The 27919-nt window shown below is 38.6% G+C and overlaps 1 protein-coding gene across 2 annotated transcripts in view; it reads right to left on the minus strand.

Annotated features, from left to right (window-relative positions):
* Window positions 1-27919, minus strand: part of LOC108246095 (disintegrin and metalloproteinase domain-containing protein 12-like) — an 85036-nt gene that overhangs the window by 43471 nt on the left and 13646 nt on the right. For both annotated transcript variants that reach the window (XM_037981011.1, XM_025002256.2), the window contains exons 2-3: window positions 27276-27397; window positions 23628-23701 (exon numbers count right to left, since the gene is read on the minus strand). In XM_037981011.1, coding sequence (XP_037836939.1) covers window positions 23628-23701; window positions 27276-27397 — 196 coding nt within the window. The remainder of the gene's footprint in view (window positions 1-23627; window positions 23702-27275; window positions 27398-27919) is intronic.

Consider the following 27919-nt stretch of genomic DNA (forward strand, 5'->3'; position numbering starts at 1 on the left):
AGAAGAAAGGAAAAAGTAATATATCCATTTTCATCGAGAACCTTAGGTCAAAGATAAAACCTTCTGCATTAGTTTAGTACATTACTGTGGACATTTTAAAAAATATGTATTTAATCTTATTATTTGAAGCTTCTTCCTCCAGATGAGAATTATAAAATCCAAAGAAAACACTGAAATGCCCATGCCAAGCCACATGAAAATACTAAAGAACCTTCTGAAAATGGCTTTTTGTCCTGTCTTTCTGAAAGAGCTTCTCAAAACAACTATTTTTTTTTTCATTCACTGACATTGTCCAGCATGTCCTCTCAATAGTTAACTATTTCAGCACACGACCAAAGGGTTATGGCAAGCGGGACAAGCAAACCAGATTAAAAAAATAATAATTACATTGTTGTTGTGGTTGTAGCTCATGCACAAAATTTCAGTTTGTCAAGCACAACCTGATGAATTAAAAATTATTATTATTATTATTATTATTTTAGTTTGTACACATCAGAAAAAGGTTATTTTGCTAAACATTTAGGTTAATATGAATACAGATCAATCAGCTAAGTTTATTGGGTTTGTCGTGCTGTTGTGGTCTAGCCAAAACCTACTAGTCTAAACAATAAAAAGAAAAGAAAGACAAGTAAATAAATGGTCATGTTTGTCAAAAAGCTGAAAATTTGCCCATGATAGGATTTTTAAAATCTCCTATCTCTAAAGCCTGAAGAGTGTAGAAGAAGAATATCTTCAGCCCAAGTCAAATATTCCACAGAGAAGAAGTATGAAAACAAACCAAAAAAACATGAATGACATTTGCTATAATGAGTCATCAAAGTGCAGAAATACTAAAGTGAAAACTTTTCACTCAATTCCACCCAGCTGACAACACTTACGGGTGCATTTCATCCATGCTGAGCAAAGAAGCACCAGCCTTCCACATTATGTGCCGAATGCCACCAGCCGCCTGCCCCTCATGGCCTCAGCAGCTCACTGTTTATCAATCAGTGGGAAGTTAATGATGCATAGGGAAGGGGTGGGGTCACGCCCCTCCATTTAAAATGCATTACCCACAAGATGAGCCTCCAGCAGGGCTCTGCGTGACTGACAGAGAGTTGGCATTGAGGGAGAGATTTTCCCAATTAATATGACAGAAATGGTCTCAAAGAGAAGGCAGCCCAACATCGGAGCAAGAACAAAAACTGCAAATGTGACACAGCAGGGGGTAAATATGTTTGCACTACTTGTTTTCAGTGCACAGAAAACAGATATTTGTTGACATTTCTGCACGTCAAAGCCTCTGCACATATTTACAATCCTGTTTTTATATCGTTGTCCCCAAGACAACTTTTTGAGAGAAAATATACCAGAAGAGAAATTTGATTTGCTTATATCTGAGTTTGACATTGCAGACAGAAAAAACAATGAAGTCAAATGAAACTAATCTTAAATGCCAGCAGCTAAATGTCACTTTTGTTCTTTTTTTTTTTGCATTTTTCTTCTTTTATGTTGCATCTCCCTTTAACAATGTCAGCCTCTTTTATAGAAAAATGAAATATACTGACAAATAAAAAAGGCTGTGGCTTACCGTTTAAACACATTCATATTTATAATAATTTACCTGATAAAATGGGGCTGCAGCAGAATTTTGTGTTCACCTTCGTTTTTCTTTTCTGCTTTTATGCAAGAAGCCTAAATGGAATGGAAAGTTTGATGAATTGCGATGAGAGACAAAACAAACCATAAACCATACCTGCAGGCTTCATTCTGTGTTGAAGCCTGCAGGTAACTTCTAAAGAAAGGTTATGCACATCATACCACTAGGCACCCATGAATCTTTGAGTTTCAGATGCTACTGAACATAATGTGTTAATTACTATTTTCTTCACCAAAAAAGAGTGGAATATTCCCTCCAGGTCGGGGGTCAGTTTCTGCCTCAAGTGATTGAGTTTAAGTATATTAATACCTTGTTTATACTGGCAATGAAGTGAGAGATGAACAGATGAATCATGGCTTCATCAGCTGGAATGGAGGTGCTGCTCCAGTGATGGTGAAGAGAGCCGAGCTGAAAGGCTAAGCTCTCAATTTACAGGTTCGTTTACGTTCTAACCCTCACCTAATGTCATGAGATCTGAGTCGTGACTGAGAGGATGAGATCCCAAAAACAAGCGACTGAAATGAGCTTCAGTAGGTAGGTGGGCTCAGCTTTAAGGCAGTATCTCACTGGGCTGCGACTGTTGGAGACAGTCACGACTTATTTTCATGCGGATGGCTTGCAAAACTGTATTCTAGACAGTGCACAATATTTTGTTGGCACCTCCACCCGGCTCAGCTCGCTTTGTATGCACCCTGGCAGCAGCTCCCACAGTTATGATTTAATCTACTGGAGTACACTTCTGAAATTAAGATAGGCAGATTTGGACAAGTTTCTTCTAAATTATTATTCATTACTGACATCGTTTTTAGACTGGGTATGTTTTCTGTCAGAGGAGAACACCTGTGGAGATGAGATGGGTCGAAGATGACCGCAACAACTTTGTGACTATTTTGAGAGAAAATCTGTTGCGTTTTTTTAACATGTTCAAAATTCAACCAAAATGTGTGCACTTTACCGACTCACACAAGGAACTTGTGAACTCCCACACACGTTTTGAGACCTTTTGGAGACTCCCTGGCCACCAGTCGTAGCTCAGTGACATACAACCTCTTGAGAGAACGTGAGGAGCTCTGTCATCTGGAGAAGCTCAGAGTGGAGACAATCTCCTCTGCATTGAAAGGAGTCAGATGAAGTGGTTCAGGTTTATGATCAGGATGCTTCCTGGTTACCGATCATTGGAAGTGTTCCAGGCACATCCTTCTGGGATGAAGACCATGAGGAATACCAAGAACTCACAAGAGGGATTTTACATCTCTTTTGGTCTACTATTTCTGCAGGATTCCAGGGGAGGAACTGGAGAATGTCACTGGGGAGAGGGATGTTTGGGTTTCCCATCTAGTTGTTGCCTTTGTGACCCAATGTTGGATAAGTAAGCAAAAATGGACGTGTGGATAGATGGCAGAATCTATTGATTGTCGTGTTAACGAAGGAGAGCATTCAGTCCAACTGTATCATCGTGATTAGTTTATTCCGCATCACACCAACTCTCAGCATAGACATTTTCTTTCTTTCCAGCAATCAGCGTCACCTGTCTACTTAAGCCTGACGCACCCCCTGTGATGTCATCACAGGTGTCCATTTGTAGTTTTTAACCATGCATACCATTAACACCACATTGATTAGGACCCATAACTCTATATCTATTTATATTAGAAATTAATTTTATTAGATTCTAATCATCTTGTGCTGCTAACCAAATGTCAAACATAAACACACAAAACAATAAAGTGGAGGGCTTTTTTTTTTTTTTTGATGAGTGAATCGAGTTCAGACTGCTTGAGGGACTTTTATTCGAACCTTGGAAGAGCATCAAATGCTAAACAGGCCTGTGATTAAAGTCCAAGGGGAGATAGAAGAACCATTTCCTAAAAGAAAAAAAAAACAGGAATTTCTAAAAATACTTTTATCAGGTGGCTTGAAGACAGACTGAAATTTGGGGAAAACATTTCCACAACAGTAGGGCAAACAGTACTGATGATGACTGTTCCCATTCATGCCCAGTGGGACAACCACTCTTTAAACAACTGAGCTTAGAAAAACATTTAGCCATTTAATATTTTACCCAGAAACATTTTTTCAGTACTACACATGCTGTGACCACTATTGGATCAATGTGCAGCTTTTGTGCACTTTATGTCTCATTAAACTCAGATGTCCTAAAAAAGAAACTTCTGAACAAACACCAAAGTTAAATATGATAAATGAAAAGCAAATTAAAACTTTATTAAAAGGCATTTGTCACACAAATTATTCTCAGAGTTTCAATTAGTGCTGTACATTATTGCATTTAAAATGAAGGACTTGTGAGGAAATGTGCTTCCAATAATGTTCTTTTACTTTCATGTGGCAAGTGGCAAAAACCCAGCTTTGCTTGGAAAATGCAAGAGAGAAAAATGGGATTGTGTGCATGAGAACCTCCTCTTTGAGCCAAAAGAGACCTGGTTTGAGTGTTAGAAACTTTGCTTTTTTCCAGCGAGGGAAGAGGGCCAGTCTTTCTGGCTGTGATCTGTCTGACATCAGGCAGCGTTGCAGGCCAGTGCCAAGTAGAGCAGAGAAGCAGAATTCCCCCTGCTTACCCTGAGCTCAATGCAACTTCCAGCCTACATGAAGCATGTCATGAACAGAATCGCTAGAGCATGCCAGGCAATGACTCTTGCAATAGGAGGGTGGAGAACAGGGGGGGAAGAGCAACTAGCAGGCAGCACAGGAGTCATGAAGTCAAAATGTGTTTTTTTTGTCCCGTGTCAAAGTCAATTGCCTTAAAAATGAAAGCTTCTCGGATTTCATTTACCCTGAGCAGGATTGCTGAGCCCTTATCCCCATTTCAACTCATCATAACAGCCTAATTATGATTCTTTACACCTGTGCGGCATCTCGGGTGGATAATTGGCCAGCGAGATGGTCAAGCAGAATAGCCATTAGCAGCGGTGGCACGCAATTACTGCAGTGACTGTCACCTAGAGATTGATGTGGTTAAGCCCAAGGATGCCCTGTGAAATCAATAAAATGTCATCTCTGAGCAATGTCTGTGTGATGGATTACCCCACAGGATCTCAATTACAGAGACGGGATGATGAATACTACCCTAACAATGTCTAGGATAATTGGAATAAGGGCGGAAATGCAACACTAATCTTTGATTAAGTGTGAAAATAATGACGCAAACTGTTCCGAGACACACGAGTCAGCCGGTTATTACAAACAAAAGAAAACGTGTTTTTTTTTATGTTTCAATTTCAGTGCAAAATGCACCAAAAATCAATAGGATTGATGCCCCGTATTTTAAAAAAGGATGTATATTTGGGCTTAGTTTTACAAATGTGACCACTGGATGGACATCTGTGGCTGTTTTTGACTAATCAGTCACTTTAAGATCACTCACAAAAAGATGGTTCAAAATGGTTTTTAATCATTTGAGAAATATTTACAAATTAGGAAGGCTGGTGTCAAATCATGACCTGGAGATGATTATTTACGCTTTTATTTTCTCTCATTTAGATGATTGCAAATCACTTTTTAACCTATTTTAACAACTTGATCGTCTTTAGGTGGTCCAAAATGTTGGTGCTAGACTTTAAACTAGAACAAACAGAAATCACACGACTCCTGCTTTAACCTCGATTTTCAAAGCTTTTCGCATACAAGCTCCTGAGTGTATTTGTGAATTGTTTAAGCCTCATACTTCATCTCAGGTCTTTAAGTCTTCAAGAAGACTGTTAGGAGTTCCTCAGACCCAGAAAGAATTGTGTTTTCCAAGCAGCAGAACAAACTCCTCTTGTTTTTACGATGCATCATCAGTGTTGAGTCTTAAAAAGCAGATGAAGACATTTTTATATATGTTATTTATTAATGTGAGGTAATAAATACACTTTAAAGTTCATAGTTTACCCATACATTGTGAAATAACCCAAATTATCCTAAAAACTAACATGATGGACACTGAGTGTTTTGCTTAAGATCCACATTTCCAATTCTATTTTTAGTAGAGCTACAACTTATGTCTGGAGCTCAGACCCACTCCTCAGACAGACGTGCAGCAGCGCATCATTGCACTAATTTGCCTAATCTTCCTGTAACTTTGGAAGACATGAAAACATTTCTTGACTATTAAATGCATCACTTTGCAGACACGAGCGACGCTCCATTAATTCAGTGACAGAACATATTTAAGAGTTTCCAATCCAAACAAAACTATAGGCTATGACTGTTGCGGGTTGATGATGTTGCGTTGACGTCTTGTTACATGACAATCAACTACCATCAAATTAGAGTTAGAAATTAATTATTGTAGCTCTCTTGCATATGTGTGACCATTTCTATTAAAGCTTTACAGTAATATGCTCTGGTTTGCGTTTCCAAAGCAGCCTTCTGTTCTTCATTTTGAATATATGAACTTCATAAGAAGAAAATACATACACTCAGTACACTCTGAATCGCAAACATGACATACTTTGTAAACACAACTAATGAGAAGAACCACACTAGCCTTATCCACCCAAACCTTACATCTGCTGCTTTAGGAATCACATCTAAACCAACAAATCAGCTGTGAATTGGGGAGGCAATGTCAAGTCCAATTTTCTCCACTAAAAAAAGGAAAAAGAATCACAAAATGTGTTGACTTTTATGGTTGAGGTCCTCTGACTGCTTTTATTCATGAAAATGTACCAATCTGTGGTCATCTCGTCATCCGATAACGCATCAAAGATGAATTGTGATCAAATGAAATCATCAGGAAAGTTGAGATTTACAACTCCAACCTCCTAAAAGCACCAGATAGTTTTGGTCTGAATAGTTCAAACTTTAAAATGGTCTGGCTCTTTTTGGTATAATTCATGTGAGTCATTTCTGGTCCAAACAAGCCATTTGTTTTTTTTTTCCATCACATGTCACATGGGGGCGACTCATACATGGGAACATGTTGTCTCTTAAAACACACAACACTTTATCCTGTTTCAGTGTGAAACAACAAATGTAACCATTCAAAACCAAAGGGCACAACAAAAACCCACATTTAACTCTTTATTTAAAAACTACTCCTGACAGGTTTGATTTGATCCGTGCAACAAAAGTTTTAAGTTGTAGTTTCTTGTTTTTACACATAGAATTTCAGAGGGTTTGTTTGTCTCTGTTTTCATTTAACGTCAAGTCACATCTGGCTCTCATTTGTTTGCCTTTCTCTCCAGTATCTGTCACTCAAAGTCAGAAATGCATACACTAAAAAGGTATCCATGACAACAGCCAGCCTTGATATTACATTCACCCGCGCACTAATTAGTCACAACCAGGCAATCCTGTTTTATTTCTTCTTGAATGACATAAATAGTCATTTTGTTGCTCATCATATCGCTGATCGCTGAGCGGCAGGAGAAACTAATCTTGTGTGAATAATTAAAGGTAGCTGAGTGAACTCGAAACGCTTTACTTCAGGTTAAATTGACTAGGACGCTCTTCTGATGCTGACGATGGCAATTAACTAAGGGACAGCCATCAAACGAAGGAGAAAAACTGAAAATCTTTGCATTTTGTTCCAGTTTTTCTGTCTTTCTCGGAGGAATTGTCCACTGACATTGTTATGTGAAACTAATTAGATGCCAAAGCAGCAGTCTCTCCAAACACCTTTTTATTGATGTGAATCACTTCAAGGGAGATCCTTCATCCTTTTCCTCTCGTCCTATCTGCCCCCAAGGCTTGTGTTCTTCTATGACGAAGAGCGTGTTTCAGTTCTGGCTCTTCATCTCTCCCAGGACGAGCTGTGTGTGTGTCACTGTGCAGGGGAGACAGAACGTTTGTCCCTGGTTGTGTGTGCTGCATGTGCTGGTAGCTCCGTGTGATTTATGCACTTCTGTGTGAGAGCATGCATGCGTGTGTGTGTGTGTGTGTGTGTGTGTGTGTATATCGGCAGGCGGACTGTGTTTGGCTTTCGCACAGAGCGAGTTCAAGGCTCGCAGATCACGCAATACATTCTGTTCTTTCAGCGCTATCAGCAAACCACAACAACCCCCCCGCCCCCGATCTGATTTCTTAAAAGTCACCGCATCAGGAAATCAGGAAAATCAGGAATCGGTTGCAGAACTTCGATGTCCTACTTAGGTATTTTTCGAGTGTTTTACCAAAAATGTTTTAAAAAGGAGCAAAACTATTTCAATAAAACTCCTTTTGCTGTGAAAAAATAAATAAAAAAATCAGTTTACAGCAATGTCTGGAGGTAAAACAAAGACACTAAGCCCAGAGAAAGCTGCTGGACATGAAGGGATTGGGAGATGATATTACAGCTGCCACAAACAAAATTAAATTCAGCTCTTTGTGCCGAGATGGAGATAGAAATCTCAACAAAAGAAATCTGACAACCCTGGGCCCAAATGCAATCTATATTAAAGACCTATGTTTCTTTAAAGGAATGCACGGCGCCCACAACCTTTAATGCCAGAGTTTTAAAGTCAGATTATCTTATGTTAAGGTATGACAGGACATTGAAAACAATGTTAAGCACAACCTCATGCTGTGAATCACTCTCTGCTACTACCACATTAAAGTGTAGCTCAATATCTGTAAAACTGACTGATTTGTAGCCATTTTTGTGTTGGCCTTTATTTATTAGCTGTGATGGCAATCTTGAATTGGACTGACTCCAAAATCAGTTGTAGATGCACATCCAGTGGTTACTTTCTGAATGTTGTATTAAAACCTACTAACAGACAGACAGGGATGACTCCAACAATTAATGCTAAAGTTTTAAGCAAAGATCTTGCGCAATGAGTAGCACTTGAAGTATGTGCTGTAAATGACTCTCAGCTACAATCACACCAAATTTTAGCACAATATCTATAAAAGTGACTGAATTATAGAAACCTTTGTGTTTTCTAGGGTTCGTCGGCTGTGGCAGCCATCTTGAATTGAATTGGCTTCAACCGTTAATCACTTGTAAAGGTTCATCAAATGATTATTTCCTGAAAGTTTCATTAAAATCCGTCCAGTGGCACTTGAGACATTTTGTTAACAGACTAACAAAGCTGGCTCTAAATAGTTATTGACAAAATTCGAAACAAAGATCTTGCACAATTATTAGCGCTCAGAATATGTGTTGGGGATCAGCCTCAGCTACTACCAAACCAAACTTTAGCTCGATATCTGTAAAACTGACTGAGTGACAGTCATTTTTGTGTTTTGGGAGGTGGGGGATAAAACATCTCGTCTTTGTGAATTTGGTAAAATAACTTCCCATACCTTGTAAGCTCAGGAAATATTAAAAGCCCACAGGTGGACACGGACTTGATTTACTTATTGTTTCTTTCACCCAGAACAAACAGAAACAAACAACCAAAAACAGATGTAAGACAATAACTCGCTTCACACACTTATCTGTCTGTTTCCCCCATAATTTCTCACTTTGTTTGTCTTCCCAGATCATTAAGTGGGTTAAGGTGAAGAATGGGGGGGGGGAGGTAACGCAGGGGGTGAATGAAAAGTCATTTTCAGGAGGGGTCATGTTAATACAACAACTCTGAGCAAACTCATTAATTAAAATGGTTTGCCAAAGAACCGACACAAGGAGGAAAAAGGTCGAACATCAACTGGATGTTCTCTGCAGCCTTGTAATCTAGCTAATGAGCAACAAGGGAACTTCAAACAATCAGCTCTATTATTTCTTTCAGAGGGTAAAAAAAAATGACTTTGCAATTAATTAAATCTGTCAGTACTTGTCTGCCCCCCATTCTTATTTTTGCCCTCTTCTCCAACCTTGCATTTCTTCAGCGAAATAAAAAAAAGAACTTCATATGAATGTACTTTTCTTTCCTTCATATATATAAATATATAAATATATAAATATGAACCCACTGATTGTGTCAGTGAGGAAGACTTCCTCACCCCAATTTCTTGGTTTGTTTAAGAAATGACTGACTAGAATTAAGAGGAAAAAAAAACAATTATTCTATTAGACAAATGATTCTTAAACGTAACGTGGAAGGTCAGATTTTGCCCTTTTATGCGTTTGAATGTTTATTTAGTGACAGAATTTTACAACATTTCAGCTCCACGCTTTGACAAATATTTAGCTTTTATTAAAAGAGATCTTTGTTATAAATGCAATTATATCAAATGGTGATTTATTTATGGGCACACATGTAAACTCAAAGCAGTTTACACCAGAAGTCAACCATTATGACTGAAGCTGATTTTCAGAATAAGGACATCCCATGGCCAAAATATAAAGCTGATTTTTTTTGTTTATTATTTATACATTATAATTTGCTAAATTTGGGGGAAAAAGTATATAGAGCAGGGTTCAAATTGATTTTTACAACTTTTCCAGGTTTTTAAAAATAAAAACTTAAACCTATTTCCTGACGGATCAAACATTATTCTTTTAGTCTTTAAAAAGTAAGCTTAATATTCTGGCCCTTGTCAGAAGATGCCTAAAACAAGCCTGAGTAGTCATGTGTAACAACACTGTGCTGCCTGGAAAAAATGACAATAATCCACTTAATTAATTGTCCTACTGCTCAATCAGTCTAGTTTACACAGACAAAGTATAGAAATATAAGCATAAATGTGAAGAAATAAGCTCAGTGAGCCAAAAAATAATTAAAATAGCATTTAAAAAATAAACACTCAATAGATAATTCCCTAAAATGGCCTGAAAAGCTTGACTGGGTGGTAGACAGTGAGTCACAGAGTCACAAATAGACCAATCCATTGTGCTTTTCGTACTATCAGTAGGATTTTGAGTGTTATATTTTCATGATAAATGGACACCACTTATCTACAGACCTTATAACCTTGACTAGATTATATAAAGGACTCTGAGCATGTGTTTCTCATTCACACACACACACACTCAAACTTCACTTCTCGTTCAATAAATACAGTGCTTTTTCTCTATTACGTCAAGCAAAGATGATTTGATCCCACACTGCAGTAAACCTGCAAATAGAGCTTCTCTGTAGGCCAAATTGGTTGGAATGAATGCGGGAACCAGTTTATAGTATTTAAATGGTAAAAAAGCCATTAAATGTTTTAAATCAGTAAACAAATTTATGGTAAGGTTTCTATATTTGAAATGCAGATGACAAGTAGAGATTAGAAATTAGTGAATTGGTTTCTGGACATCCAGAAATTGATGAAAAAAATACATTTTATCAGTTAACTAAAAGATCTGAAACCAACAAGCGAAACACAAATTTAACTATATATCATCATCTAATTATTTGTATGGTATTTTAAGATTTTCTACGCTAACTGAAAGTTAAAAATTAGAGTTGAAGTTGGAGCGGAATTGACCAAAGGCTCTTCCTTGTGTGACCCAAAAAAGAAACTTTAGTTTCTGTATACTTTGACACATAAAACAATGCAAACCAGCCGAGAACAAGGGCTGCTAAACCAACTGAGTCATGAATAAATTGTTGTTGCACAATCATTTATCACCCTGTTTTTCTACTTGAGGGATTTTTTTTTTTCCCCTCAAGAATGCTCTACTAGATAATTGATCATGCATGATCCACTGATTTCTGGAGGAAATATGACTCTTGTGATTCTGCTGATGCTCACCAGAAGAGGAATTTGATTGCCTTCTTTATGAAACCGTTTGTAAACATCTCAACATAATTTAGAGCTTGCAAACGTAGCACAATTCTGGGTTTTTTTTCCCCCTCGTCTGAGTTTGCAGCTATTTGCAAAATTTAAGCCAGTTTGCATTTTTCAGTGTTTAACACATTAGTAGACTGTATGCAGTAATTGTGTGTTCTGTGTGGCCTGTTTAGCAGCAATCAAAAACCAACGTGTTCCCACAGATTTACGTTGCTAAAAACCACCCAAACAGCAGAAAACCTACACTGATTTTCTGTTCAGTAGTAGCTATTTCACGGTGTCTGTCACCAAGAGCAGTTTCATTCTTAACTGTGTGTGAATTTACAATCTGCTCATGACCTCTTCACTCAGAGACTGTTGATGATTTTTTTTTTCTTAACTCTGTCATGAAGTCAAGCTTTGGTTCCACTGGGTCTCTGCATCCCCCCAAAGCAGTCCACAGCCTCTTTATCAAGCCCCGGCAGCCCCTGTTGTTGTTGGCAGCTCAGTCCTATCCTCAGTGCAGGAGGCATTAGGTGATGGTGAGTGAGGAGGTGCACTGGGGCCAACTCGAGGAGACCCTAGCGTGTCCCACACCCCAACTGGGAGTTGCTGGAACTTACCGAAGACAAGAAAATATGTGCACTGGAACAAATGTGGAGCTTGTGTGCAGAAGAACGCTTTCATACTTTGTCTGACAAAGCAGAAAAAGTTGCACCGTCATGCATTCTGTTTGTCACAGGGCCCTCAGAGGAAGGTTCTTGATAGGGAGCGCAATAACAAACACCGAAAGCACTGGCTTTCTGCACATACATGCAGACAGGGTAAGAGGATCCTGACTCTCTCTGCCGCCGTTTCCTTTTATCACGAGGCTAAACGTGGTGATGAAAGAGGCGTTTGAACTCCTACACAGGTTTCCCACTATCTCGTGTGATGATTCAAAGTTTTAAATGAGTCAACAGCAGAGACGCGAACGGAATAAAAGTAAAGTTTGCTGGCACAGGATATACTGCAGTCTATGGCCTTGTAGAACATGTAGGGCCAAACAGAGAGGGGTAAAAATCCTGTTGATCCACTGAAAGAAACAAGATTCCTTCAGCCCGCATCCAGTCAACCCATCTGATGTCCAAACGTGGCTTCTACGTTCAGTCAGTGACCCCCACACACAGATGAGGCGGGTCAAAAGAGGGTCAGTGGACGGTGAGAACGACAAGAACAAGATGGAGGACCCGTCAAGCAAGCATCCCCTCCCAGCTGATACTAACTCACACTGTAACCGCAGCGAATCTATTAGTCTGACTGTCAGAGAGAGGATGGAAGCCAGGACTGTGAGCCTGGACTGATTATTGTCGTGGTCAGCAGTAACAGAGGTCAAAAACTTTGGCTACTTTTGTTTATCTCTTTTGGCACCCCAGAGGTTTTTTTTAAAAAAAAAGAGATTTCGCTTGAATTTACGGAGTTATTTGCTTAAATAGGTCAAAGAGAAACACTGTGAGGCAGAGAAACAGACAGAAAGACAAATAATCAACCAGGAAAAAAAGCATTAAAAAGGGCAAAGTTAGACTAAAACTAACTTTATTGTGCAACAAAATGTTCAATAACCTTTTATAAGATTATTTGCATATTGCAAATCATACCAGTCGAGACATTTACAGTCATTTCTGGCAGTTCATATCCACATGACTTATTATGTTTTACACCTCTGTCACTATTTGTGAGCTGTGAAAACTATGCAATGTTCCTTCTGGGCACACAAATCAAATATCCAAAGTTTAAATATCTAAAGTGTGTTTATGCTCTACTTTCATTGCTGTATTATAGCAGTAAATGAGCCCCTGGAGGTAGTTATTTTACATTGCTGCTCGTATTCCTCATGTCTGCACACAACAATTCTGACATTATTGCAGGCATTTTGGGAAGATGGAACTCTACGTCTTCGCCTGCGGTGTTACAAATGAACACCGGACATTTTTGAATTAATTTTGTACCTAAATGATAGCAAATCCGTTGTTAAAATGAGGCAAAATGCTCAGTGACAGTGACAACAAACTAAAGTTTGCTTAACTGGTTGTAACATTAAAGATCATTAACTAAAATAAACATTTTTTTTAAGAGCTCAAGAGAAATAATTAAATATTATTCCATTACTATATATTTTATTGCATAAATAAATATGTTAAAAAGATACAGAAAGATGAAAACCAGTGACAGAATTATTTATTTCTCTAATGTTGAAGGCTTTTTATGTGTTTAAACTGGAGTAAATAGGTAAATGTTATTCAGGGGTAATTATTTTCTTTCATCACTATTCACATGATGAATGAAGAGTCGAAAATAAAAGAAATAATTTGCTTATGTTATCTCATCTAACTGTAATAAGTAAAAAAAAAAAAATTCTAAACGGTACACATAAAGGTCTGAATGTGAAACATAAGATCTGCCTTTCATAACTTTAATTCTATCTTATTCTTAAAAATGCTCATGGGGGGCTGGTGGGGGGTTAAAATGACAGGCTGGCATTTACAAGTAGGATACAAATGGGCTAATTTTCAGACATTAACTCGAAAGTATTGCGCACCCTTTTTACAATCATACAATCGAGAAAAGAGCTTTTACGAAGTGAGTCATGAAAAAATGGAGAATAACAGTGGGGGTCGACTCATTACCTCCCTTTTTGCTGCCCTCCAATGTGGGAAAAAAAGAACCTTGTCTGAGAAATCCTCAACTAGCAGGAAATCTTTCCACGGTGACCTTTACTGGACTGCTGGCTAATAATGGTTTAAAAAAAAAAAAAAAAAAGGTTTACGAGAAAAACTTTTTACTTTAACTGAATCTACATATGAGAAAGACCGAACCAAGCTGCCCAAACTGAAATTATTAGATAATTTTCAGCCAATTAATGTCTGATGATGGATTACTAAATATGTAAATCCAGAAAAGCATCACATATTAAAGGAAATGTTTGAATGATTAAACAACACATGCAAATACAGCCTCGGCTCTAACCTTTAATTTAAAGAGAGGCCATGTTTAATTTCAGAAGTCTCCATGCAGAAAGAACCTCATGGAAGCAGTGAGAGGTGGCTTGTTCTCCAAAGAGAGACTTTCAGCTGAGGAGATCTACCAGCTAGAGCTCAGAAATGTTTGTGGGTTGATGGAAGAAAGGTTCAGTGGAAAGTAGAAGACCTGTTTTACTGCAAGAAAGGTCCCTTTAACCAAACCAACCCTCGTCCTTGCAGTCTGAAGTTCCCCTAGTAATGTATTGTTCTTCTAGCTTTGCATCCTTTGAAACCATTTCTTGAAATGCAGATCTTAGCAGATATGTGATATTGTGCCCGATAAGGAGCAGGCAGGAACAAGGAGGGTATACATGGGAAACCTCCAAAACACTTCTGCAGAGAAATGACTTAAAGATTTAAAGGGGACTGCAAGACAAATTTAAGTCTGTTAAACGATTCCAATTGTTGTTGCACCTGGGATCTGAGGTCAGCTGAAACAGTTAATGCGCCTGGAGCACATATGTATACACACCCACACACACCAAATGTCCCCATGAATTTGTCTTAATGCTTTCCATCTTAAAGAAGGAGACAAGCTATTCTAAGACCTTTCCAGTGTAACTACCTAATTAATTAGGAAGATGGAGTCCGACTCATTAATTACAGCTCTAAGCTTGGAAATAATTGGAACCTCTGAGAAGGTAATTCAAAAGAAGGAAGCTCCATCCAAAAATTCCCTTTTGAAGACTGCAGTTAAAAGTGCTGGCTATGGGTGAAATGAGCCCATTTCTAAGTCTTGTCTTGTTTGAAAGTAATGAATTACAGTATATCATGGCCTTGCAGCTGTGAGGGAAAGAAGAACGGTACAAAAGAGTTAAGTTTCAGAGCATTCTTCTTTTAGGTTTGGTGGCTCGGAATAATTTTTCAAAGCATAATATCCTTGTTTGCTTGAATACAACCCAAAAGTGTTGCTTTCTCCACTAAAAAAAAGAGGGAAATAAATAGGCTTTTCAATAAGACTTCTGTTTTTGTGTGTGTGTGTGTTTCATAAGGAGACTTCCTCAGACAAAAAAAAAAAAAAAAAAAAGCAGTTATGGAAATACCAAAAACTGAAGTTCTTCATATGACCTCCAAAAATGAATTAGTCCTTGTTGACCCGAAAACAAATAAGCATGTTTGGTCCAGAAAATGATTTTGGTCCCCACAAAATGGTAAGGTTTCCAATTATGCTTCAACATTGGTGGGGCTGCTTTGGTTCGACACATGTAGCCAAATGGACCTACATCCTCCTTGGGTTTTTGCTCAAACCCATCAATTGAACATCACTACTGGCAGCAAAACCAGAATTCGAAACAACCAGATGCTACCCTCAATAAGTGACATGACAAATGTTATGTTTGTCCTTTACATAGAATGTATGTATGCATCAATATGCTTGCCAATTGTTTGCAAGTGTAATGAGCTTCTTGTGTACTCAAAATAACCATTTTCATTATAAAACACAGATTATGATTTCCTGCAATTTGCTTTTTTCTTATCACCCTGTCAATATGCCTTCATTTCTCTCGCATAGCTTGGCTCTTAAGTCTAAAAGCGAGCTGAATATGTGCTATTAGGAGCTACAGATGTTGGATGTGGCCGGTTGGCTGCATGAGATCATCGGGTGAAAGGATGTAATTAGATGTCATCTCCTCGCTAATCGAAAGAGCACAGCAGGAAGGATGGAGATTTCAAATCACCAGTATTTCCCCCTTTTTTTATCCTCCTCCCTTTACCAAATAATTTGCACTTTTTTCTCTCTTCTTCTGTTTCCCAAGCTGTGCTCCTCTTTATCCTCTTTTTAGTCTGAATGGGTGTCAGGAAACTGGGCTTGATGGTAACAACAGGACAAGATATGCTTTTCTAGCTTTTAAAATGATGACTAGAACTGATCGAGTCAAATCGTTGTTTGGGGGTTTCAGTAATTGTGTAAAATCTCATTTATAGTTTATACTTTGAAATTATTTGTTGCTTTTATGTTCTTAAATGTTGGCTTGTTTCAAAATAATGCAATACTAGAATAAAACTTTAAAGAAAGTGTCTGAAAACCCCTTATAATGATTCACATTTAACTTTCAGGCATGCAAATATACACTTTTGAGAAATGAACACTTTGATAAATTTCCTTAAAATAAGCAAAATATTGTATAACTTACAATAGTATAATAGTTTATATAAATCTGTTAGCTGCATTCAAGTATTATTTAGCTGAAGTGTTTCCTGAAGACATCTGGAGCAAACTTGTTCTTAATGTTCAACTTGTGTAAACAGATATATTCATATCCTATAACTCAACAATTTGATCTATTTCTAGTTTCCCCCTTGGCTCCGTAAGAAGAGAAGGGCTTTACAACAGAAGTGTCTTCGGGTTTCTCAAACAGTCTGTGTGTGGCTCAGTGTCCAAGAACAATACCGCTACAAAGGAGGTCACAGAGATGTATTTGCTTGGTTATTGCTTGAGTGGCGTCTTCAGCCTTGTGTTTGCTTAGCTCCCCAGGAGAGGCTGCTTCCTGTCTGCGTTCTCAGTGAGATATGAGGACATCTTCTTGGAGAGGTGCAACAGGCCACCAGCTACCAGCAGTGCAGCCAGAGATACGAAGTCTAATAACGTCTCTAAAATCCAACATGCAAACTGGGACAAACTGTGTCTGGACCCTGTCTGGCCTGACTCTTATTCTTCTTCCAAACATTAGATAAATGGAAGAAGTTTGGAACCAGGCCTCTCATTCAGAAGACATGCTCTGCAGATTTAAATTTAAGTGTATACACATCTGTGTGTGTTTTTGATTTTTTTTGTCTCGCAGCAATAAAATTTAAAAAAAAAAAGCCTCTACAAGATAGAAAACAATTCGCAAAGCGCCTCGTGCTTAAGGCTAAACATGATGAGCAGGGAAAACCCCAAGTGCAAGCAACCAGAACCATCCTCCATCCAGCTGATGAGCCCCAGGCTTCCTTTGCAGTGATCCTGCAGTCCATTACAAAGGGAAATACTGATGGAGCGCATGCTGCCTGCTTAGCTCGGGACTCATCTTGACATGCCTGGGGGCGTCACATTCAAAGCCACAAAGCAGCAAAAGTCGCTTGGCCAGAAGTGGATCCATTCCCTGTGGTAATAGCTCACTAACTGTCCCCACTGGAATAGAAGCGTGTGAGCTTTAAGTTTCTTCTTTTCTTCCACGCTACAACAAGCAGACAGCGTACGCAGGGAAAGCATATTGTCAGAGAACATGAAATGGTAATCGGCTCTCTTTAGCTCTTTACAACAAAAGCCTTTAAAAGCTGCACTTTTTTTTTTTTGGTAACAAACTTTACATAGCACTGTTTGGTAACAAATGTTTCAGCTTTTATTCAAACTGGCCGTAAGTTTCAAGTAAAACATAAAAACAGTGTATTCTTGAAAAAGTGGTTCACAAGCATGACATGTCTTCATCTATACTGAGAAATCAGATGACAATGTCCGCAATAATGCATCTTTTGTGCGAAGAAAAAGGTTAAATCTTTCAATCTTTCTTCGGACTTTGCTTGCTTTATTGAATTACTTACAGTTGTTTCATAAGTGTAAATTAAAAATGATATAGAATGAGCCCTCTTTTGGCTAGCCTAAAGAAAGACTTCTGCCCTTTTCACCACGCTCCGCGCTCTGTAACCAATGCCACAGCTGATAAAATACTAATTTTTGACAACTATATAATAGAACATCACTTTAAAAATGTCCCTTAAAATAATCAGGGGCAGCTCAAGACTTACCATGAAGGGCTTTAAATGTCGAGCTGTTGACAGGAAGTGCATTCAACACAAATATACTCAAATAACATTTATTCTATAACCTTAACTTTCACGTGGGATGTTACGATCGGGACATTTATATAATGTTTAATGTGTTCACAGTGGGAATGTTCCAGACTTTCTACCATTGATAATTCATTTTCTGAGTCACTTTCTGAACCGAAACACACAGATGGTATTTTTGGAGGCATCTGCTTGATTTAACTAATTTCCCTCAAGGGCCAAAAAAAAGTATCTTTCTTTCTATTCAATTATATTTCAGCTGAGCTGATTTGATACAAATTCACTTACAGATTCGCTGCTCACTTGGATGACAGCTCAAAATGAAGCGATTTTCTACTAGAGTCTTTTACTCTAAGGACACATTAGTACATGTATACATTAAAACCCTCAGACAGTCTTTTTTTTAACAATAGTTAAAAGAGTCAGTTCGCACAAGGTCTCATGCTGACATTTAGCTCCAGGCAGAAGGCGACCTTTGCGAGTGTCCGGGGATGTTGTAGGAATATCTGAAACTCTACGTTCTCTTGTTTCCGCAGCCTTTAATGCCAAAAAAAAAAAGAGACAGACTGAAGCGACACATTTCAGGAATCACAAATATCTTTCATCATCTTGCAGGTTCTGCAAATGTCATGAGTGACACTGACACTACACAGCTCATCATCACAGAGAGAACCTGAAATATTCAAAGCAGATATCTGGAACAGTGAGAATTGTCAAAAATACTGAAAAAATAAAAATAAAAACACCGGCTGGCAAAGAAAGTCATCGCCTGAATTTAACTAAGCAAATATATAAATGGACTGTTCTTATATAGCACCTTTTCTAGCCAACCAGGCTATTCAAAGCGCTTTACAACCCAATCTGTCCTCATTTACCCGCCCACACCCACATTCATACGTCTCTACAAAGTTAACCTGAATACATCATTCTGTAGACTCTAATCAGTGCTTTAAACTGCATTCATACACAAACAGGCCACATCGGAGGCGATGAGAGGTTCAGCGTCCTGCCCAGGTGACTGCTGCCAGGAATCAAACCTCCAACTGTGTCACTGGAGGACGACTGCTCTAACCACTGAGCCACCGCCGGCAGAATATGATTTTATATGATCTTTTTTTTGTACTCGTGTTTGGACTTCTTGTTTAGTTTTTTCACTTGTCTTTCTGAGTGTTTTTAATTATTCGTTTTTATCTTTTTCTTTTTTTTTGCATTCTAACTACTTTTGTATACTTTGTGCTTTTTTTTCCATTCATATTTTCAAAAAGTTCAATACGCTCAGTCAGGAGATGGGTGCTAGGACTTTTGGTTTATGTAACATTTATTATTTTAGAATATTTAACTTTATTTACAATTACTTCCCAACAGAAATACATTGAGATTTCCTTAAATCCTTGAAAAACATTGTTCTATTTGAAATCTGCTTCAGCACACTTGCTGTAGTTTTGTTATCTTATGCTACTTTTAGCTTCTAGCTAGACTTTTGCTCCTTTTAGTTGTAACAACTCAGTTTTAACTTCAGCAGTCATTCAGAACTCAGCATTGTGTCTTCACAAAAAAATGCAATTTCTCTGGTTTTACTTAAGTTTCTTCAGCCCTCAAGTCGGCGTTCTGTGTCCTCACCTCGCCACAATCTCGACAGATATCAGGTCTTCTCGTTGTTGCCCTTTATGTATGTTTTATGTTTGAAGTTTGAGACTAATAGTAAATGCTGAAGTAAAAATACACGCTGTTCATTTCTTTGCAGTAACTTCGAAACCGCTGAAAGTGTTTTAACGCCAGAAGGAGTAGCCTATTTAAGACCTGCTAATTTCACGTCTCATCATCATTAGAAAAGAGGGGCTGTCATGAAAAAGGAAGGTCTTAATGCTCATTTCTTTTGGAAAATTAATGGCTGGTTCAAAGGTTTGAGATAAATGAGAGCAAAGTGACAGAGACAGTAATCTGCTTACCTAATTATAAAATGATCCTGTCTCTTCTTCTGTTCCTTGTCGGTGCGTCTGTTCCTGTCAGCCTCATTCCTCTTGCGGTTTTAGCCCAATCTGTTGTTTCCTAGTTTGGATCTCCTCACGTCTGTCTTTTTATTGTCTTTCCCAGTTCACTACAGGATGTTTGACTAGTTGGACTTAATTTGGTCTTTTATTCCTGGAATTCTTGCTGCTCTCCATTATAAAATTGGTAACTTACTTTTGGAAATGTCATTTCTTGTCTGTCCAAATTAAACACATCTCTTCGGGTGAGTAACCTCTCACTAACTGTAAATGACTGAAATAGTTTCCTTGAGGTGTGGTTCGGTTGATCTAATTTCTATTTACTTCTTCCCATGCCAGTATGGCTTAAGTTTTGCACCAAATAGGCAACGAGGTGTTTTGGCAAAAACACAGAAGCAGTTTGCACGCTCGCATCTGATATAAATTCCCACCCAGCATGTCCACCTCTCAGTGCAAATGTAAAGATCACGCTGAGCTGTGCAGCAAAACCTCCTCCCACATGTTTTGCTGCGTGCCATATTTATTAACGGAGACCTGAGAAAAGCAAAATAAAGCGGGGCTCTTGCTTTGCATCATTTCATTTTAAACCCCGTTTTTCTCCTTTCTTTTCCGCAGACTCTGACTGTGTTTGAACAACTGGATTTCATTAGCGGCGGTCTTTCAGCGACTTCAGACAAGTGTCTTCACTAAATGTCAGCACAGCAGGTTTCAGTAATGGCTATACCCTGATCCAGACACATCCATTCTCAATACATGTCCCTAAAATATTTCATTTTGTTGAAACTACAGTACAGGGTTCAGAGGGCATATTATTTTCAGCTGTTTGTCATTAATTAAATCTTTATTATTGCCTGCAGCCAAAGCTGTGTGTGTGTGTGTTCATTTGTCTGTAGCATTAGCAAAATATCTCATGAACCAGTGGATGAAATTTTAATGAAACTCTCAGAAAATTAATCATTCGATGTCCATCTACAACTGACTGACCTTTGGAGTCAACTCCATTCAAGATGGCCACAGCTAAGCAACCATAGCAAACACAAAAATGGCTATAACTCAGTCAATTTTACCAATGTTGACCTTAAACCTGGTGTGGTAGTGGCTGAGTATTATCCCCAACACATACTTGGAGCACTATGTACTACATATTGTGCAATATTTTTTCTTAAAACCTTGGCACGAACTGTTGGAACCAACCGTGTCCATCTATTAGCAAAGTGTTTCTTGAGCCCCTTGACAGATTTTAATAAAACTCTCAGAAAGTAATCTTTGGATGCACATCTCCAACTGATACATTTTTGGAGTCACTGCAAATCGAGATGGCCACCACAGCTAACTGACCTCAGCCAACACAAAAATGGCTATAACTCAACCAGTGTTCACAAATATCGAGCTAAAAATTGGTGTGGTAGTAGCCGAGAGTCATCCCCAACACATTTTGCGAAAGCTCACGAGATCACACATAACGTCATTTACAAGGTTTGACCAAAACGTTTATAACTCCGTCCCCGCTCGGCGTAAGATGACTTCAGGTTAAATTCCAGGCGTGAAAGGCGGCAGGTGATACGCATTCCTTCGAGGAATCCTAGGTCTTCAATTTCAAGATTTGCTGCAAGTGTTGACAGTGATGACAAATCTATTTGTTCCTCTCGGCTGTGGATTTCAGATCAACCGCCGACTTTAAAAGTTAATGCTTGGGGATGATGACAGTACCCAGGCTGCATGAGAATCATTTGGGTGAATGTAAGGTGTTTTTCTATTACAATCTGCAAGTCAGCTTTGCTAAATCCCCACCTGTGCAAAGCACGAACATTCACCAGAGAGAATATGATTTCCAATGAAAATATTTCCAGAGTAGGTAAGCCATAAAATTGCCGTTGCTGGTGTTGAAAGCTTTTGTCCCACAATTTTGCAGGTGGAATTTACATATATTAAGTCTGGGAAAACAAGTGAGATTCATGGCTGACAGTGGCATGAAAAAGCCATTCGCTCTCCCCTCCATTTGCTTCCCTCCCTCCTTCCTCTCTCCATCACACAGACAGCTCTGCTTGTTCGTGGCTGCTCATGTGTGGCAGCAGAGCTGGATGGAAAACATATTGCTCCATCAATCAAGTCCCATTCTTCTCAGCCGCACACTCCACTCCGAGACTGACTGAGACCGAGGCCACGCTGCACTGTGTAAAAATGCAAGGATGACAAATATTCATCCAAACACATCGACTGTAACAAACTGCGACTGTGTCGATGACCTGATCTCTTTCAAATGATGTTCACCCTTCATGCCAGTCCCTCGACTAACACTGGGTTGTCTTAATACACAGAGTGCTGAGAGTCTTCTGTGTTCAAAGCAAAACCCTCACTCTCCCCAGTGTTTTGCTGGCGGATCAAATGAAAAGACAGGGTGAGAAGGAGGAGGAAGATGTCGGTTTTTATCAGTGTCTCGCTGATGTATTCAGGAATTTTTGTCTTTCAAGTCTTTGTTTCAGCGCATACTAAAAAAAAAAAAAAAATAGACGAAAGCGCAGAGAGCGCCGCCATGCCCACACTCGCAGAGCAAAAAGAAAAAGACTCTTTCCCCCCCTCCCTTTATCTTGGCTACAGCTGTAGCCGCTGGGCACTGCATATGTCACCTGTTTGTACTCCAGAAAGTTTTCACTTTAGGGTTGGGTGAATATATATCAGCCGTCGGCCACTGAAGTCTATCGGCTGTAGGTTTTTTTTTTTTTAAGGATGACATTTTCCACTTTATTTTAGCTAGTTTAACTTTCTCTTTCAAGAGTCTCAAGAGCTGCACAGCTGAAGAACTAAAAAAAAGAGCAATGGTCACTCCTGTGTTGCCCTGAACGACTTCTAAGGTCTAAATATGAAAAATAGAAACCGGAACCCATTTAAGATCAACCGAGACATACGTAATAAGACAAAAAAGGCAACATCTGTGAAAGAGCTGTGTGGGTTGAGTTGGTACATATTTATGCTAAGGTTTTTTTTATATTGTATGGAGTAGGTTAGGTTTGAAACGGTAAACCAGTCATAAAAGAAGTTTTGTAAAAGCTGTGTGTTTGAATTTCGAGCTCCGTCTTTATGTCTCTCCACGACCCCGCCTCATCCCCATGTTTATTCTTGACAGTTGTCTGACTCATCCTCTTTTATTTCCCGTTTAGAGGCAGCTTCTCTCTTAAACATCTTCTCCTCGATCCTACTTTTGTCCAATTCCATCATGTTTGTTTACCTACAGAGACTCCAGCCAGCTTAATATGGATCGAATCACACGACTCAAGCTTTCACGTGGTTTTCGGCTGATTCAGCCAAGTGCTTTGTTTACATTGAGTGTTTCTGAGTTGCATATCAATATATCTGGAAAACTACATGTATAAGTAAACTATTTTAAACTCCACCATTTGATATATTTAGGACAACCATTTTTATGTTTGATTTCATAGTTTGCAATGAGTACCTTTAACTTGTGTAAATTGTAGCATTTGCCTGTTTTTTTAATGTAAGGTGTCATTGAGGTTTCTGAACAGCACCCATGAATAAAATGGTTATTATTATTATTATTATTATTATTAGTTGGGAGATAGGGTAAGGTAGAAATGGTGGGACACTTACTGGTTTTTCTCTACAGCTAGGAGCAGCCGCTCACCTTCCACTTCTACCAGGAGCTTCAGCGACGGAGGGTGATTCTGAAAATTTGACAAAAAACGACAAGGGGTGAGACAGATCCCTTTTAAAGTCAAACAATCGAGCACCTCAAATGAAGAAATGCGCCCCTTGTTGCTCTAAAAACGTTATCTGGCACAGCGCAAAATTAACAAAATAAATCAAACCGGTGCCGTGCGAGGCTGTGAAGCGTCTTTTCAAAACCTCGTGCGTGGGAGCGAACTACTCCCATCGAGCTGAAACTTTGGCTGAGCCACCCAGCGCGGTGAGAAAACATCCAAGAAAATGACTCTTTTCGATTGATGAAAAATCTTTATGAAGCTACTTTGTATCTTAGAACAAGGGCTGAGAGGATTAGCTTTGTGTTTCTGTTCCATTTGACATTAATCCTGCAGAAAGCCGTGAGTATTCACAGCCCCGAGTCACAGAGACCGCCCGTCTCTGTTAGAGTCAGATGAAGTGGTGCTGGTGTAGTATATATATATATATATATATATATATATATATATATATATATATTTATATATGTCAATGACGCTGCCGCACACACAAGCACGACCACACACACACGTAACCTTTTTCCTCTCATGTGCTGCACTCACACAAAGCCACAGAAAGACAAGGGAAAAAAAAAACCTCTTGTGTTTTGTTTTTCCTATTATTCTGGGACACACACATTTAACACGTGAAGTTCAATCTGGGTCAGCTCCAGCAAAGAGCACCGTTCTGGGTTAAGTCATCCATCACCTCTCGTGAAGAAAAAAGAATGTCAAGTGGATCATGAGAGGATGTGGAAGTGGAACACTTAAGGTTAAAGGCAGCAAGAGCCTATTTTCCATCCTGATAGGTTTCTATATGCGTGATTAGACTTGCAAGCACAACAGTTTTAACAATAATGGAAAATACACGTTTTACTGCCAAGTGGTATTAATATTAGGATTAAAAGGCGGGTGATAATGTTCTTCCCCTTGCTGTGTTCTTTTCACAAAATATATCATGAACCACTGGATGGATTTAAATGAAACTTGGAGAAATGTAATCATTGGACATACATCCACAACTGACTGACTTTTAGAGCCTGATTCAAGATGGCCGCCACAGCCAAATGACCTCAAACAAAAAAATGGCACTAATCTAATCGGTTTTACACATACTGACAGAAAATTTTAAGTTGTAGTAGCTGAGACTGATGCACAATATATATTCTGAAGTACTGGCGGTCCATGCTGCCTGTTTGTTTGCAAAATATTTCATGAACCGCAAAATAAAATTTTAAAATCTTTTCAGGATATAATCATTAGATTTACTTCTACAACTGATGAACCTTTGGTTACCAATTTAATTTGAGATAGCCGTCTCAGCTACCTTAGAAAACACAAAAACAGCCACAATTCAGTCAGTTTTACAGATAATGAGCTAAAATTTGATGTGATAGTAGATGAGAGTGATTCTCAACGCTGTGTGTGACATTTTGCGATCTGGCATGAGGTTGGGATCGACCAAAACATCAGGTGACATGTTTTCCTTCATAGATCACTAAGCCTTTAATTAAAAGGCATTATATATTTAAATGAGCACTCAGATTCACCTTTGTTACAAGTTCTCTCTAATTGACTGATCAGAGACTTGTTTTGTTTTGCGGGAGGTAATATAATCCCAAAGAAACCTTGTAGCAATTTGTCTGTTTGGTTAAACCCACAACAAATTAATTCACAAATGAATTGAGTCAATAACACAAACTAGAAGCTCAGGTTTTTATCTTTCTGGCTGTCGTGAATTTTTATTCATCCAGTCTGGGATTAGAACTACAAACAGCCGAGAGGATCAGATTTTAAACATTTCCTTCAACTTTCAGGGGGTCGTATTGTGTTTACTTCTTCTTGTGATGTTGCCCAGCTGTCTGCACTTGAAATATAAACTTTTGAAAGAAATACTGACACTGGGGGGGACACTGGGGAACAAAACAAACTAAACACAAGGAACAAACAAGGCATAAATAAGAAAGAACAATAAGAAGGAAGTATACATCACAAAAATGATGTATTATTTATATTTTTCCTCATTTATTATTGAATATAGACAAAAAAAGCAGATTAATTAAAACTGTAAGCTTTGCTAATTTGCTCTCGGATTTCAAAGGCGACGTTGGAGAAACTTGATTGGGTACAGTTTAGATGTGATTTCAGTCCAAGTATAATAATTTTTTGCCTTCATTAACCCGGATGTATTATAATATTGTATTGTCTGCCCAAAATTTAATCAATTACATGCTGGAAACTTTGTCAATAACAGCAAAAGCCATAAAAACACCCCTTCCAATTCAGTCAACTTTTTAGTCTGTATTTCATTGGAAATAGTACAAAGACAAGACATTAAATGTTGTTTGGAAAGGATGTCTATTTTGATTTGAAGCCAGTGCGATGTTTCCAAAAAGCTGTGAAAAAAGGGAATATTTTCCTCTGTGTTTCATCAGTTCCTCTTTGAACAAAACTTTTCACAGCTTTCTATGCTTTTGAGAACTAGGGAGATTGACTAATCACATGCAAAAAAAAGAAAAAGACTGACTGTGTTTGTATGACCTTTCTATCATGTGCTAATTTATAGCCAAATGTTGTGTCACCTTTTTGTCTCTCCTGCATATTTCAGGTTTTTCACAGATAAACTGGGTCGTTATTTGTCTCTATAAAGACGTGAGAGTCACTCATTTCACAGATCTTACATTTTATTCATAACTCCTTTCATCCAAAATTCTTTCTACTGAGAAACACATTGTGGCGACACAGGGTTCAGCACTTTGCTCAAGGACACCAAACCAGCAATTGTGGTTTGAATTACAGAGGCGAAAGGGAGGGTTTGACCACCGTAATTAAGACTTGGATCCTCTCTAAAGAGGTAAAAACAGCAGGTTGGGGGGGGGAGGGGGTTGAATTTCAATATTCCACAATACCTGTAATCATATATTCTACATTTTATTTCTCATAAACATGAGAAAATCTGATACTAAAGTGGACCGTACCAACTTATAACGCTGCTGTTACGTAAACTTCCTTTCACTGTCAGTTACAGCATAACCAAACAATAGTTTGACTATAAATACTGGGTAAACTAACCCAACTTGTTTGAGACAGTGGTTGGGTCAGAAATGAGCGGTGTCATTCTTCAGTCCACCATTTTAGAAGCTGAAAACATTTGACCTGACTGGATCTCTGCCCTAAGATGTAATAAGCAAAGGTAGAACAGTGAAAACATCTTAAGAGACAATATTAACCCCGGTTGGCTTTGTTAACAACTTTAGTTTGATCTAGCCATTGAGTTTGAGTTCCAGCGGACGCTAATAGAGGTTAATGCCATCTAGCTAACACCAACCCAAGTTTTAATCATCTAATGAGACAAATTTTGGGCTGTTCTTTTTAATTTAGCTTTTTAGTGGCTGTAATGCAACATATTGCTCATTTAAACCTATTTTCTGGGTAGAAAACTTAACCCAGTATGATGGGTGAAAGTGAGAACCAAATTCTGCGGAGTTGGCTCGGTCCAAATTTGACCCAGTGCTGGGTTACAAAATGGGTGGTTTTTAGTGCGTGTACTTATCCCCACCTGAGATTTGAGTTGGCTGACTGGCTTCCATTCTCCTCCAACGAGCTGAAGAGGCACCGTTGTCTCGTAATGTTTCTGCCTCGCCGTTGCCCCATGTTGACCGGCCGTCCTCAAAGGATTCCCTGAGAAAGAAAACACAAAAACAATGTGAGGATGGAAAGAAAATTCTTTTCAGCGAGTTCGCCGTGCCAAATTTTCCTCAGCAATTGCAAACAAAAGTTCACAAAAAAAAGGGAGGGGGGGGGTGCATTTTAAACAACACTTATAAATAATTCCTCCTTGCCATTAATCCCACGCGCTGTGTTAATTAATAACATCAGAACACAACCTGACAGTTCAGCTGCCTCGTGTGTCACTTATACACAATTACACTGTTTTTATGTGTCGTGGCTTTAATATCTCACAGCCCACAAGCAATGCTTTTTGAATGTATTTGTTTTGTCTTGCCTAACAATTATCTATGCTGACACGCTGGGCAAATGTCCACCTCCTTTTAAGAGGCCATCAGTATAATGGGGCCTCTCCTCTCAGCCATAAGACGGGAGAACAACACCATTAAATAGTACTCTGAAACATCAGGGAATAGGAACTGTTGTGTCAAATGAGGAGAGGATGTCCAGATCAGTGTTTTGGACATCTTTATA

The sequence above is a fragment of the Kryptolebias marmoratus genome, linkage group LG17, assembly GCF_001649575.2.
Source record: "Kryptolebias marmoratus isolate JLee-2015 linkage group LG17, ASM164957v2, whole genome shotgun sequence".
NCBI lineage: Eukaryota > Metazoa > Chordata > Actinopteri > Cyprinodontiformes > Rivulidae > Kryptolebias > Kryptolebias marmoratus.